The sequence below is a fragment of the Oncorhynchus mykiss genome, chromosome 19, assembly GCF_013265735.2.
Source record: "Oncorhynchus mykiss isolate Arlee chromosome 19, USDA_OmykA_1.1, whole genome shotgun sequence".
NCBI lineage: Eukaryota > Metazoa > Chordata > Actinopteri > Salmoniformes > Salmonidae > Oncorhynchus > Oncorhynchus mykiss.
The window spans coordinates 13800860-13813948 of NC_048583.1; the positions used below are offsets into that span (position 1 = coordinate 13800860).

The 13089-nt window shown below is 46.0% G+C and overlaps 1 protein-coding gene across 3 annotated transcripts in view; it reads left to right on the plus strand.

Annotated features, from left to right (window-relative positions):
* Window positions 1-13038, plus strand: part of LOC110498652 (WD repeat-containing protein 17-like) — a 31008-nt gene extending 17970 nt beyond the window's left edge. Inside the window, exons 4-28 of one of the 3 annotated variants that reach the window (XM_036954322.1) lie at window positions 308-538; window positions 1449-1700; window positions 2273-2395; window positions 2713-2900; window positions 3096-3264; window positions 3904-3995; window positions 4241-4410; window positions 4982-5146; window positions 5513-5715; window positions 6164-6313; window positions 6843-6973; window positions 7275-7400; window positions 7620-7775; window positions 8176-8240; window positions 8393-8525; window positions 8726-8817; window positions 8985-9084; window positions 9363-9502; window positions 9637-9657; window positions 9820-9931; window positions 10124-10368; window positions 10628-10729; window positions 10822-10920; window positions 11110-11299; window positions 11777-13038. In XM_036954322.1, the coding sequence (XP_036810217.1) occupies window positions 308-538; window positions 1449-1700; window positions 2273-2395; window positions 2713-2900; window positions 3096-3264; window positions 3904-3995; window positions 4241-4410; window positions 4982-5146; window positions 5513-5715; window positions 6164-6313; window positions 6843-6973; window positions 7275-7400; window positions 7620-7775; window positions 8176-8240; window positions 8393-8525; window positions 8726-8817; window positions 8985-9084; window positions 9363-9502; window positions 9637-9657; window positions 9820-9931; window positions 10124-10368; window positions 10628-10729; window positions 10822-10920; window positions 11110-11299; window positions 11777-11896 (3575 nt within the window). In that variant the 3' untranslated portion in view covers window positions 11897-13038. The remainder of the gene's footprint in view (window positions 1-307; window positions 539-1448; window positions 1701-2272; window positions 2396-2712; window positions 2901-3095; window positions 3265-3903; window positions 3996-4240; window positions 4411-4981; window positions 5147-5512; window positions 5716-6163; window positions 6314-6842; window positions 6974-7274; window positions 7401-7619; window positions 7776-8175; window positions 8241-8392; window positions 8526-8725; window positions 8818-8984; window positions 9085-9362; window positions 9503-9636; window positions 9658-9819; window positions 9932-10123; window positions 10369-10627; window positions 10730-10821; window positions 10921-11109; window positions 11300-11776) is intronic. The other 2 variants (XM_036954323.1, XM_036954324.1) reach the window with 2 other exon arrangements.
* The last annotated feature ends 51 nt before the right edge of the window (window positions 13039-13089 follow it).

The window sequence follows — 13089 nt, forward strand, 5'->3', positions numbered from 1 at the left end:
CCTCTTTAGACGCTACTGATGGGAGACGTGTCAGAGAGGCTAGAGAGTAGGTTGGGTTGCCTTGGGAGGGTGACTCAGTGTAGTGAAGTGTTTGTGTGCTTAGTAATGTCATTAGGACTGGCTATTGTTACTGCTACACTGACTCCTATCACGAGGGAGATGGCTGACGGCTGTTTTTCTAGGAGAGAGAGAGTGTGTGTGTGGGTGGGTGGATGAATGTGTGTGTTTTCTGTGTGTGTGTGTGTGTGTGTGTGTGTGTGTGTGTGTGTATCTAATGTGTCTCTAACCCTTATGTACCATCACCCAGGCATCCCAGCGTCTCTGAGCTGGTGCTGGAACGCAGGTGACGGCGTGGCGTTTGTGTCCCACCGGGGCCCTCTCTACCTGTGGGCCATCAGCGGGCTGGACGCCGGCGTCACCATCCACAAGGAGGCACACAGCTTCCTGTCTGACATCTGTCTGTTCCGCTGGCACCCCGTCAAGAAGGGCAAGGTGGTGTTTGGACACACGGACGGGAGCCTCTCCATCTTCCAGCCAGGTAAGACTGAGGCTGCATCTCAATAGTCTATAGATAGTCTAGACTGAGGCTGCATCTCAATAGTCTAAAGATAGTCTAGACTGAGGCTGCATCTCAATAGTCTAAAGATAGTCTAGACTGAGGCTGCATCTCAATTGTCTATAGATAGTCTAGACTGAGCCTGCATCTCAATAGTCTATAGATAGTCTAGACTGTGGCTGCGTCTCAATAGTCTATAGATAGTCTAGGCTGAGCCTGCATCTCAATAGTCTATAGATAGTCTAGACTGTGGCTGCGTCTCAATTGTCTAAAATGGCTTCCTCTCTTTGTCTTATCTCCTTCATTTGCACTGATGTGAAAGAACTGGGCATGCGTTTCCCTATTACAAACAATTTTACATTTGAGTCATTTAGCTAGCAGACACTCTTATCCAGAGCGACTTACAATCATTTTAGTCTGTAAACAACCACATATCACAATTATTGCAAGTACAGATGTAGGATCCACATTTGAGACAGTTTGCTACAGCAGGAAAATAATCCTGCAGCAACAGGAAATGTAAATTATTATGTGGATCATAATTAATGGATATATTTTGTAGAGGTTGATACATTTTTTGTTAAGGCAAATTTTAAAGTGAAAATTACTTTTAAAACCTTGAATACACTACAAGTTCGCATTTCCTGCGGTGCAGGAAAATTCTCAGCAACAAGAGTGATCAAATGAAGATCTTACATCTGTAGACCCTTCTTCGAACGAGCTGCTATCAGCAGAATCAGTGCCAGGAAGAAAAAACACAACCTTTAAATATGTATTTGTTGACTGTTTCTTCCACATGAGAACCTTTATTTGGTACCTCCCGGTATTTCATTAGGGGCGGTGGTGACTTTATTTAGTCAGTTGATGCAGCAGGTCTCCTCTCCTGTCCTAGGATCTAAAAACCAGAAGCACGTGTTGCGCCCGGAGTCTTTAGAGGGGACGGACGAGGAGGACCCGGTCACAGCGTTGGAGTGGGATCCCCTGTCTACAGACTACCTCCTAGTGGCCAACCTGCATAATGGTATCCGAATGGTGGACTCAGAGGGGCTCACCTGTGTCACTACCTTCAGCTTCCCCAGTTCAGCTGCCTCTGTACAGTGTCTGGCCTGGGTCCCCAGTGCACCCGGCATGTTCATCACTGGAGGTAAGGACATATTGGGGTAGGGTTTACGGGTAGGGTACAATGGGTTAGGGTGCAGGGTGTAGGGGGGAGGGGGGAGGGGAAGGCTGTGTCCTCAGCGGCCCCGGCATGTTCTTCACTAGAGGTAAAGAAATGGGGGTAGCGTTTAGGGGGTAGGGTATAAGGGGTAGGGTACTGGGGGGTTAAATCAAATCAAATCAAATCAAATTTTATTTGTCACATACACATGGTTAGCAGATGTTAATGCGAGTGTAGCGAAATGCTTGTGCTTCTAGTTCCGACAATGCAGTAATAACCAACAAGTAATCTAACTAACAATTCCAAAACTACTGTCTTGTACACAGTGTAAGGGGATAAAGAATATGTACATAAGGATATATGAATGAGTGATGGTACAGAGCAGCATAGGCAAGATACAGTAGATGGTATCGAGTACAGTATATACATATGAGATGAGTATGTAAACAAGGTAAGGTCACGAGGTATCAGTGTAGGTAGCTAGAGGTCAGGTGCGTAAGGCTCAGGCCTTTAGAACTGTCAATACCACTGTTCCAACGTGTTCCTTCTGTTCCCAGATTCTCAAGTCGGTGTGCTGAGGATATGGAACGTGTCCAGATCTACACCGCTGGACAACTTTAAACTGAAGAAGACCGGCTTCCATGCTTTACATGTGTTAAACTCTCCCCCGGCCAAGAAATGTAAGCATCTGACACACTACTGATAATCCACAAATTAGGGTAGAATCCACAGTCTGCAGCACACTCTTAGAAAAAAAGGTGCTATCTACAGCTGTCCCAACAGGAGAAACCTTTTGGATCCCTTTTTTCTAAAAGGGAACAATAACTTCAGAGTTTTGGATATGAATGACTGATCTTGTGGAGTAAGATTGCTATATCTTTTGGAAAAACTGTAACTTTTCTATGGCATAGTGTGTTCTTTCCCTATTCTTGCTATCACCTGACCCCTCCTGACCCCTCCTGGCCCCGCCATTATTTGCCTCCCACCCTCTTTTCAGCCTTGAGCTCCATTTCCCCGACAAAGAACCACTACACATCATCCACCAGTGAGGCTGTTCCTCCTCCTACTCTATCCCAGAACCAGGCCTTCTCCCTCCCCCCGGGCCACGCGGTCTGCTGCTTCGTGGATGGAGGGGTGGGGCTCTATGACATGGGAGCCAAGAAGTGGGACTTCCTACGAGACCTGGTGAGGGAGGGGAGGGGAAGAGGGGGGGGGGTGAAAAGAAGGGAGGAAAAGTGGTAGCAAGGGAGGTAGGGGAATTGGGATGATGCTAAGGGCGTTCTTCTATTTCTTGTTTGTGTCTGCATTTCTGTTGTACATAACTCCCAATCCAGTTCATGTTGAAGAAGACCTGACCATGAAACAATATGTTGTTCTCAGGGTCACGTTGAGACCATATTTGACTGTAAATTCAAGCCAGACGACCCCAACCTGTTGGCGACAGCCTCGTTTGACGGGACCATTAAGGTGTGGGACATCAACACCCTCACGGCGGTTAATACGTCTCCCGGCAACGAGGGTGTGGTCTACTCCCTGTCCTGGGCTCCTGGTAAGACACGGGGAGAGAACACACGCAGACCATAAAACTTAGGGTGTTTCTCAATATGTTTTCTACCTTGTTCCACGTTGTCGTGCTCCGAGTGCATTCTCCGAGGACGTTCTTGTGAGGACGAGAGTGTGGAGAACTCATAAAACATGACATTTGAGAAGCGCTCCCTTTACTGTATTACCTCACGCTGCACCTCCCCCACTGTATTACCTCACGCTGCACCTCCCCCACTGTATTACCTCACGCTGCACCTCCCCATTCACTGAACCTTCTTTCATCCAAGAAGTGCCCCCATGTCCCATCTCGCATACTTTGATATACTCCGAACCTTCCCATGCTCTAATTCGAAACACCCTTTATATACCATAATTCGTCATATTGACTTTTATTTTGAAAACGTCTCTGCTGGTGATGAATAGATGTTTTATGAACGCCTTAAGTATATATTTTCATGTAAAGTGTTACCTTGAGTTCTTTCCCGTTGGTAATGATTTACTGAATATAAATTAAGAAGTCAACGTAATGCACTTTTTTTTTACGATTCAAACCAAGCTATGAAATATGTTGCGCTTTCTTGCGTTCATTCATTTGGAAGCCGTAAATATGTCTCTTGTTATCTTCGTGTGTGTTCTTCGAAAGGAGACCTGAACTGCATAGCCGGAGCCACGTCCCGGAACGGTGCATTCATCTGGGATGTGAAGAAAGGCAAGATGATCACACGATTCAATGAGGTGCGTCAACAACCCCGACCAAAAACAAGACAGTCATAAGGGCTTTTCACACTACTGAGCCGAACCGAGTTAAACCAAACCAAGCTGTACTGAGCTAGCCTGGTTACGCATCCAGTATCCAGCAGTTTGTTCGGGTCGGCCTGATAGTGTGAAAAGGAGAATAGAGTGATTTATCAATAATTTCTTTAGTTTATCAATATATTTTTTATGTCACAAACGTTTTTGTTCCCTTGTGTACTCAACAGCATGGGAATCATGGTATCTTCTGTATCGCATGGAGCCATAAGGACTCGAAAAGAATAGCCACATGTAGTGGCGACGGCTTCTGCATCATTAGGACCATCGACGGCAGGGTCTTACACAAGTACAAGCACCCTGCTGCTGTGTTTGGTTGTGACTGGAGCCAGAATAACAAGTAAGAGTCCACTTGTGTAGTTCACCTTCATTACTGTATAACAGGTATACTGGAAGATGTAGTTAGTTACCTATACTCTACTAGATCTATCCTTTCTCTCTCTCTCTCTCTCTCTCTCTCTTTCTCTCTTTCTTTCTTTCTTTCTTTCTTTCTTTCTTTCTGTCTGTCTGTCTCTCTGTCTCTCTGTCTCTCTGTATCTATCCCTCTCTCTCTTTCGTTCTCTCACTCTTTTCTTTCTCTCTCTCTCCCCCTCTCTCTCTCTCTCCCTCTCTTTCTTTCTTTCTTTCTTTCTTTCTTTCTTTCTTTCTTTCTTTCTTTCTTTCTTTCTTTCTTTCTTTCTTTCTTTCTGTCTGTCTGTCTGTCTGTCTGTCTGTCTGTCTGTCTGTCTGTCTGTCTGTCTGTCTGTCTCTGTCTCTCTGTCTCTCTCTGTATCTATCCCTCTCTCTCTTTCTTTCTCTCACTCTTTTTTCTTTCTTTCTCTCTGTCTCTGTCTCTGTCTCTCTCTCTCTCTCTCTCGCTCTTTCTCTCTCTCTCTCTCTCTCTCTCTCTCTCTCTCTCTCTCCATTCCCAGAGACATGATAGCCACGGGCTGTGAGGATAAAAACGTGCGCGTGTACTACCTGGCCACCAGTTCTGACCAGCCACTCAAGGTGTTCACGGGTCACCTGGCCAAGGTGTTCCACGTGCGCTGGTCTCCTCTCAGAGAGGGTATTCTCTGCAGTGGCTCAGATGACGGGTACACGCAGCACATTAATACATTATTCATATGTTCTTTCACTGAGTCTCACAGCACATTGCATTAGGGTAATTTATCACATCCACCAATGTGTAACAGTACCTGAATAATGCATGGTAAACACTTTGTACTGATACACAGATACACATGGTAGTTATTTGATATGCCACCATTATCAATACAGATGCCATTGGTTTGAGTAGTCACTCTATTATGTATATGGGAGTCTGCATATAACCTCTCTCTCTCTCTCTCTCTCTCTCTCTATTTCTGTCTCTCGCTCCCTTTCTCTCTCTCTCTCTCTTTCTGTCTCTCGCTCCCTTTCTCTCTCTCTCTCCCTCCCTCCCTCCCCTCCCCACTCTCCAGGACTGTGCGTATCTGGGATTATACCCAGGATGCCTGTATCAACGTGCTGAGTGGTCACAAGGCTCCGGTCCGAGGCCTGATGTGGAACACGGAGGTGCCCTACCTGCTGACCAGCGGCAGCTGGGACTACACCATTAAAGTCTGGGACACCAGGGACGGAACTTGCCTGGACACCTGCTACGACCACGGCGCTGATGTTTATGGTACCGGTCCTCAGTAATGAATCAGGAACACCACACTGCAGCCTTCATCAAATAGATTCAGCCATGGGCCCAGGATCATTTCTAGACTGCAAACTGACCACCAGAAGCCCAAACATATCATATTTGACTAAAACATTATCATCTCAAACCTTGCTTGCGTTTGCATACAATCACATATCTCTCTCTATTATGCGTGGGAGTCAAAATTCAAATCACTTGGAGCTGATTTGCTGGTGTTTTCACAGCCTTTTATGTCCAACAAGGGGGGGGGGGGGGGGGGGGGGGGTTGTTCAGAAATTTTGGGGGCCAAATAAAATAATCTGTGGACCACCAGTTGGGGAAACCTGCTATGCTTTATAGAGGCCAATGAGTGTGAAATGAAATATATGGTACTGTTTCTACACTGACACTGTGTCTGTAATGCTGCAACCTGATCTGATTCCTCCAGGCCTGACTTGCCACCCCAGCCGTCCGTTCACCATGGCCTCATGTTCCCGGGACTCTACGGTCAGGTTGTGGTCCCTCACTCCGCTCATCGCTCCGCTCCTGGTCAACGTCCTGGCTGACCACAGCTGGGACGACATCATCGGCAACACGGGTCAGTTAAATGTTCCGATACTGAAGAAATGTGTTGTGTAGAACATGTACAGTGGAGGGTAAGGCACGTAAACACCCTTATTTTGTGCCAGCGTTTACCCACCTTTCGCTGAAAAAATGCATTGAAAATATAGGGAGCGTAACTTTACTCACCAGGAACTGCGCTTAGCGTTTGCTCGTCAATTTTTTTTTACCTCTACATCACTGGCCATGTAGAATAAGGAATCGTGTTAGTTCTATGTGCTACATTTCTATCTGTATACACTCCAGGATTAGAGATTCATCAGTAAACGCTCTTTATCCCTCTCCCATCAGTCACTATGACTATATTGTTATAGACGTGTTGATTACTCATGACATCAATATGTTGATTGCTCAAAACTCTGTCTCCACTGTGAGAGAGTGATACCGCAAATATTTATCAGTCCAAACCCGACATATCCTCACAAGAACAATTCATCTGATCTGACATCATTCTGAACCTGTGTGTGTCTGCATGGTAGAGTACTATATCCCCTCCTCTCCTCCAGATAGGGCCATGGTACCTGGTGCTACCCCTCTGCTCTGTGGGAAGGTGTCCAGAGACATCAAGCAGGAGCTGGATAAACTCTCCAGTGAAGTACGGGTGAAGAAACTCAGGTGGTTCTCTGAATGTTTCTCTGTGAGTACATTTACTCGCAATTTTCCTTAAATGAATAGCACTTTATTTACAGTCATTTAGTTATTCCATTCCTGAAGTCCAGACACATGGTTTTAATCTGATGGTTTGATGGAAGTATAGTCGTTTCTTTCTTGGTATAATTTTATATCATCAGGTATCAAATAACCTATAGATAACCCTTCAAGTTAGTACTCCTATTTGGTAGTATATATATACTGGAATCCCCATGTATTATGTACTGTACATACTACCTACTCTTATGAAGTGCTTATGAATACTTGTTCTGTGTTCTTTCCTCCAGCCACCAGGGGGTAGTCATAACCTGTGGGACCTGGTGTCAGTGATCAATGGGCAGGACGACAGTCTGCTTCCCCAGAGCTACGGCAAGGGCATCATGCACATGAAACACTTGGTCCGCTTCAAAACCGTAAGTCGACCACTGACTGACTGACTGTCTCATCTCACACATGGTCCAGTCCCTTCAGATCTGCAAACATCCAAGGGTTAGGGCAGAAGGAAAGGGGGATGGAGTGATTTTGGACCAAGCGTATGAGTCGTATTTCTAAGGGGTTCGTTTTTCAAAAGAACATCAAACGTTTCACGACTATTCACTTACAGTACCTATTTCAATGTGTCTGTTCTGTAGTCTGAGGCCCAGGAATTGACCATAGTGAAGATGTCTAAGTTCGGCGGGGGGATCGGGGCTCCCAGTAAAGAGGAGAGACTGAGAGACGCAGCAGAGATCCATCTAAGACTGGGGCAGATCCAGAGATACTGTGAACTCATGGTGGAACTGGGAGAGGTAATGGACCTATTCGTTATAGGCCCTAGGCTACACTCTTAGGGGGAAAAGGGTTCCAAAAGGGTTCTGCGGCTGTCCCCATAGGTAGAACCTTTTTTGCTTCCAGGTAGAACCCTTTTTGGTTCCTGGTAGAACTCTTTTGGGTTCCGTGTAGAAGGGTTTTACCTGGAACCAAAAGGGGTTACTCAAAGGGTTCTCCTATGGGACAGCCGCAGAACCATTTTTGGTACTAAATAGCATATTTTTTCTGTGTGTAGAACAACTATGGGTGTATCAGGAACAATACATGGACTCATACGGCATTACAGTATGTCCCTCAATAAAGGGTGTCAAATTAACAATCACAGCATTAATTGCTGTACATAATGATGATATTTGTCATGTTTTCTGTATTTGTCAGTGGGACAAGGCATTGTCAGTTGCCCCTGGTGTATCCATAAAGTATTGGAAGAAACTCATGCAACGGTATGTTTTGAGTTAGTTTGTCAATTCAAGAGGCATGTAATGGTTACATGTACATCTGAACCATTTAGCAGATGCTCTCATCCAGAGCGGCTTACAATTAGAACCACAACAGTGGTTGTTGACTTCCTTGCTCAATGCATGTGCCCTCGTAGAAGAGCCGACCAGCTGATGCAGGAAGAAAACCACGATATCATCCCGTACTGCATCGCCACGGGAGACGTGAGGAAGCTGGTCAGCTTCTTTACTGCCAGGGGTCAACTGAACGAGGCGCTGCTAGTGGCTCAGGTATGTCGACATTGACATCCTTTGATTAATTGTATAGTTAGAAAACAAAGTGACATAATATAAAACATGTATTGGTTCCAATCGGGAACCCCTGTTCTCTAAAAGAGAGAACAACATACCACCATGTTAATTGCCTTATCTGGATTGAAGGTTCATTCAGCCCAATTGCTGCCGTACGTCATACCTTTGTTCTTGTACAGGGAGCTTGTGAAGGCAACATCCACGTGCCTCAGACCGCCGTAATCAACCATACAACCACTACAGACAGCGACGACATACAGGCATATAACGGGTGTGTCCTTTTCACATGAAAATACACCATTTTGCCTAATGATGGTGTGTTCCACAGCATACGTAATCACCTTCCTGTCCATGGTGCATTGCATCCATGCTGGGCAACTGAATATCCCCTCGTGACCCCAGGCTTGTGAGGGTGAAGTGTAATCTCTGTTGTTCCAGGCTACTGCACTGTGCATGTAAGGAGCTAGCGGAGTGGTATTTCCAAGATGGCCGTGCTGTGCTGGCGGCCTGCTGTCACCTGGCTGTGGACAACACTGAGGTAAACACACAGACAGGGCATGATGTCGTCAAAGGTTACGTATGTATGATCTCTTGTAATACACACATAACATTCACTGTTGCGCATGCTAGTTGTGCACCTGAAACCTAAAGCTGGGCATGAGCTACCCTCCTGCAGGGTTTTGTTCCAACCATACTCCCAATACACCCGGTTCTACTAATCAGCGGCCTACAGAGCACTAATGCCTATGAATGTGAACATAAATGTGCATATTTAGGAGATGCATAACCTATCATGTTGTTGTGTGTTCCCCACAGCTAGCCATGGCCAGTCTGATCCGGGGTAATGAGCTGGAGCTGGCTGTGTGTGTAGGGCTGGTGTTGGGAGAATCAGCCAATCAGGCCACTCACTACGTCCTGGAGCTACTAGCCAGGAAGTACATGACCGCACCCACCTGGTAAGAGCCAATTACAACTCTCCATGAGAGGGCTAATGAACACGACAGGCTAGGTTATATATATATTCTCCATATGATTGTGAATATGTAAAGTGCATTTGTTTATCATCTCCATTCTCTCATTTCTCTCATAGCTTTCCATCAGTTGGAAGCAGGTATTACACATGTTTCATGTATCATAACCCTATGTTTACTGCGAGAATGGATTTGACTTTATTCTGGATTCATAAAGACTGCTTAGGTTTTCAAAGGGATGTGTGGATGTGTCCTCTGCAATCCAACAACTAGACTGATGTCACCACCCTTCTCCTTCCCAGGGACCTGGCAGCTGACCTTCTCCAGATGATCCCAGACAATGAGGTCCTGCTGGCCAAGCTGTGTGCCTTCTACCCTGGGAGCTCCTCGGAGATAGACCAAATCCATGAAAAAGTTGGTGCTGAAATTCAGCGGGAATATTCCCCATTGAGCATCCTTTTTAGTCCAAACTGGGTCCAGGAAACCGGCCCTAATTGTTTAAACAGAAGAACATAGAAATAGACCTATCGACAATATGACATGAAAATGTCAACAACAACATTGAAGTAAAAAAATGCATGTTAATAATTGGTGGTGTTGTTTCAGTGTGGTCTTCCCAGTCTGGAAGAGTGTCAGGCGTTAGCTGAGTCTGCTGTCAGCGAGGGAGACATCTTCAACGCTGTCAAGTACTATCTAATGAGTCCAGAACCCGAGGCAGCCCTGCTTGTTGGCATCGCCCACGTCAAAGAACAGCTGAGTGATTCCGACTGGACCGTAGACTCTGTCCATCCTATCCTGGACCTTCTGGGTTACATTAGAACGGACCGGCTCATACTTGCCAAGTTCACTGAGTAAGTGACCGGGAATCAGAATGTGTGACACAACGTCACCTGGGTCTAGGCAGGTAGCCTAGTGTTTAAGAGTGTTGGGCCAGCAACCGAAAGGTTTATGGTTCGAATCCCTGAACCGACTAGGTAAAAAATCTGTCAATGTGCCCTTGAGCAAGGCACTTAACCCTCATTGCTCCTGTAAGTCGCTCTGGATAAGAATGTCTGCTGCTGTAGATTGGTCCTCAGCCCTCTCACCTTGGATGTTCTTTCTGTGTTATAGAGCTCGAAGTGAGCTGCTCATCCTATCTGGCTACATCGGTGCACTGTTGGCCATCAGAAGACAGTACTCCAGCATTGTTCCTGCACTTTACGAGTACACCAGGTAAGACGCAAAAATGTCTGTGTTGAACCTACATCACCAATTCAATGTTGAATTTAAAAGCCCTATCTCTGACCTCTCACCTTCCTCCCCAGTCAGTTGATGAAGAGGAGAGAGGTGTCTGTTCCCTTACAGATAGAGCAACTCTCTGTAGAGCTGGAGGCATGGATGGCCTGCACGCAGTCTCTCATCAAGTGAGTGGAAGAATTGTCTTATCAATCCATGACTCTGATATACTCTACTCTGGCCTTGCAAATACGTTAGTCATCACGTCCAAGTATTGGACTAGCAAACTCAAGACAGTTTGAGGTTCAAAGTCTGACATCAAAACACACCAGTGTTTATCTGTCTGAATCATTTGATTCTGTCTCCATGCCACCCAGCTCCAGGGGTCCTGATGAGGCTCCCTACACCCCTCCGTCAGAGGCCCAGAAGGCAGAGCACGCCCGTCTGCTAGACAGGCTCCAGGAGGAGCCACTCAGGGGCCTGGAGGGGCCCGACTATGTCACAGGCTCCAACCTGCCCAGCCACTCTGACGTCCAGGTCTCCTGCTTTACCGGACTCAGGATCCAGGTCAGCCTCAAGCAATCAACCAATTAATAATAATAAATCAACCAAAGTGTATTCAGAAAAATACGTTGGTCACAAAGGGACAGTTTGGAGGACATAGAATTTGGTTAGAGACTAGGCTTAATCTGGGTCAGGGAAACAAAGGGCTCAGCAGCACCCCAGACCCGAAACCGCCATGCTTTCTAACCCCTTATAAAGAGGACCATGCTATATATAACCCATAAGTGGTTACTATTTGTAGTCCCCTAGTGGTGGGTAATCACTATGTGGGTGGTAATCAGTAAATTGCTGCTCAAGCTGTATCCACAGCGACGATTTGAAGTGCCTTTCTGCTTTCTGTGTGTCTCAGTCACTTCCTCTGGTGAGTCAAGGGGAGAAAGATGACTTTGTTACAACCTTTAAACTGTTTTGCAGGCCATGGTGATAAGGTCAATGGTAGAGGAATAAAAGTAGTGCTGTGTTTTTCCTTTCTTCACTCAGGGCCCTGTGTTTTTCCTTGAGGACGGTAAATCGGCCATATCATTGAACGACGCCCTTATGTGGGCCAAAGTGAACCCTTTCTCACCTCTGGGTACGGGTGTCCGTCTCAACCCCTTCTAAGAGCCAGCCTAGCCAACGAGGATGGGCTACAGGACTAATAGCATTTGATTGGTCAGCCTCCGAGGCCAAGGTCACACGACGGTAAAAGGGCGACGTCAGGACCGACACCTGCTCTTCCTGAGAGAAAGAAGGAAGAAGGGATGGACGTTCCAGGACGAAAGAAGAGAGATGGGAGGAAGGATGCTTAAAATGAGTTCTCTCCACTGTGTGCTTTTTCTATGTGGTTTTACAATGTGTGCAGCACAAGTCATCCAGTCAACAGTGTTACAGCTTCTCACAGAAAACGTGTTGCCGTACTTAGACACTGACAAAGAGGGTTCGCATGGTTGAAACGGGTGATAGTGTTTCTATGTAGGAGTGAGACCATTCTAGTACGGCTGTCTGGTTTTAGAAACACCGTCACATGCACATCACTACACAGACAGACAAGTCGACGAGCCATGTGATTCTTATTGTGCTCATGGTCATAGCACCAGCCTCATTTGATTGGTGAACACCATATGTGTGTTGTATTGCTGTTGGTTTAACGTTGTGCAATGTTGCATCATCCTTTCTGTCTGCTACAGAAACCAGCCCGCACACATACATGCACAAGAGCAGAGCGGATGGTGATGTCGGCTTACAGGGGTAGTTGAACGAAAGCAAAACAAATACAGAGAAACGTACCCGTTAGCCTTTTATTTAGCTTAGCATCAATCAGTCAAATAATTGATGTAGGACGTGATTGCGTTCGCATTAAAACAGCTTAGCAGCATGGTGTCTGTGCAGTACTGTGTTTGACTGTGAAGGTATAAGACTTCTGCTGGACCTACAAACAAAAAAAAAGGACGCGGACATGTAATGTTGTCAATTAACTTGTGAATGGGTTCTTGTATTGTACATAAGACTGTCGTTCCTGCTGAGTTGCGCAGCACTGCTTCAGGGATCACAGTGGCTAGCTAGAAGGGGAGGTAGTTGGTACTGTACACGGCTAGGGACTTGCAAGTGTAATAGCTGTTACGACACTTGATTCATAGGATTAAAACTCCTATTCTATGGTGGGGTTCGACGCTTTGGAATGCCTCTGAGTCTCGTCAGCGTTGCCTCCTTCATAATCATTTGTAGCCATCACCTGACTGCAGAACTTGTAGTGATTTCATAATGATGACAAGCTTCTGTACGCAAGTCATTATTACCATCACAATTTGGCGGAC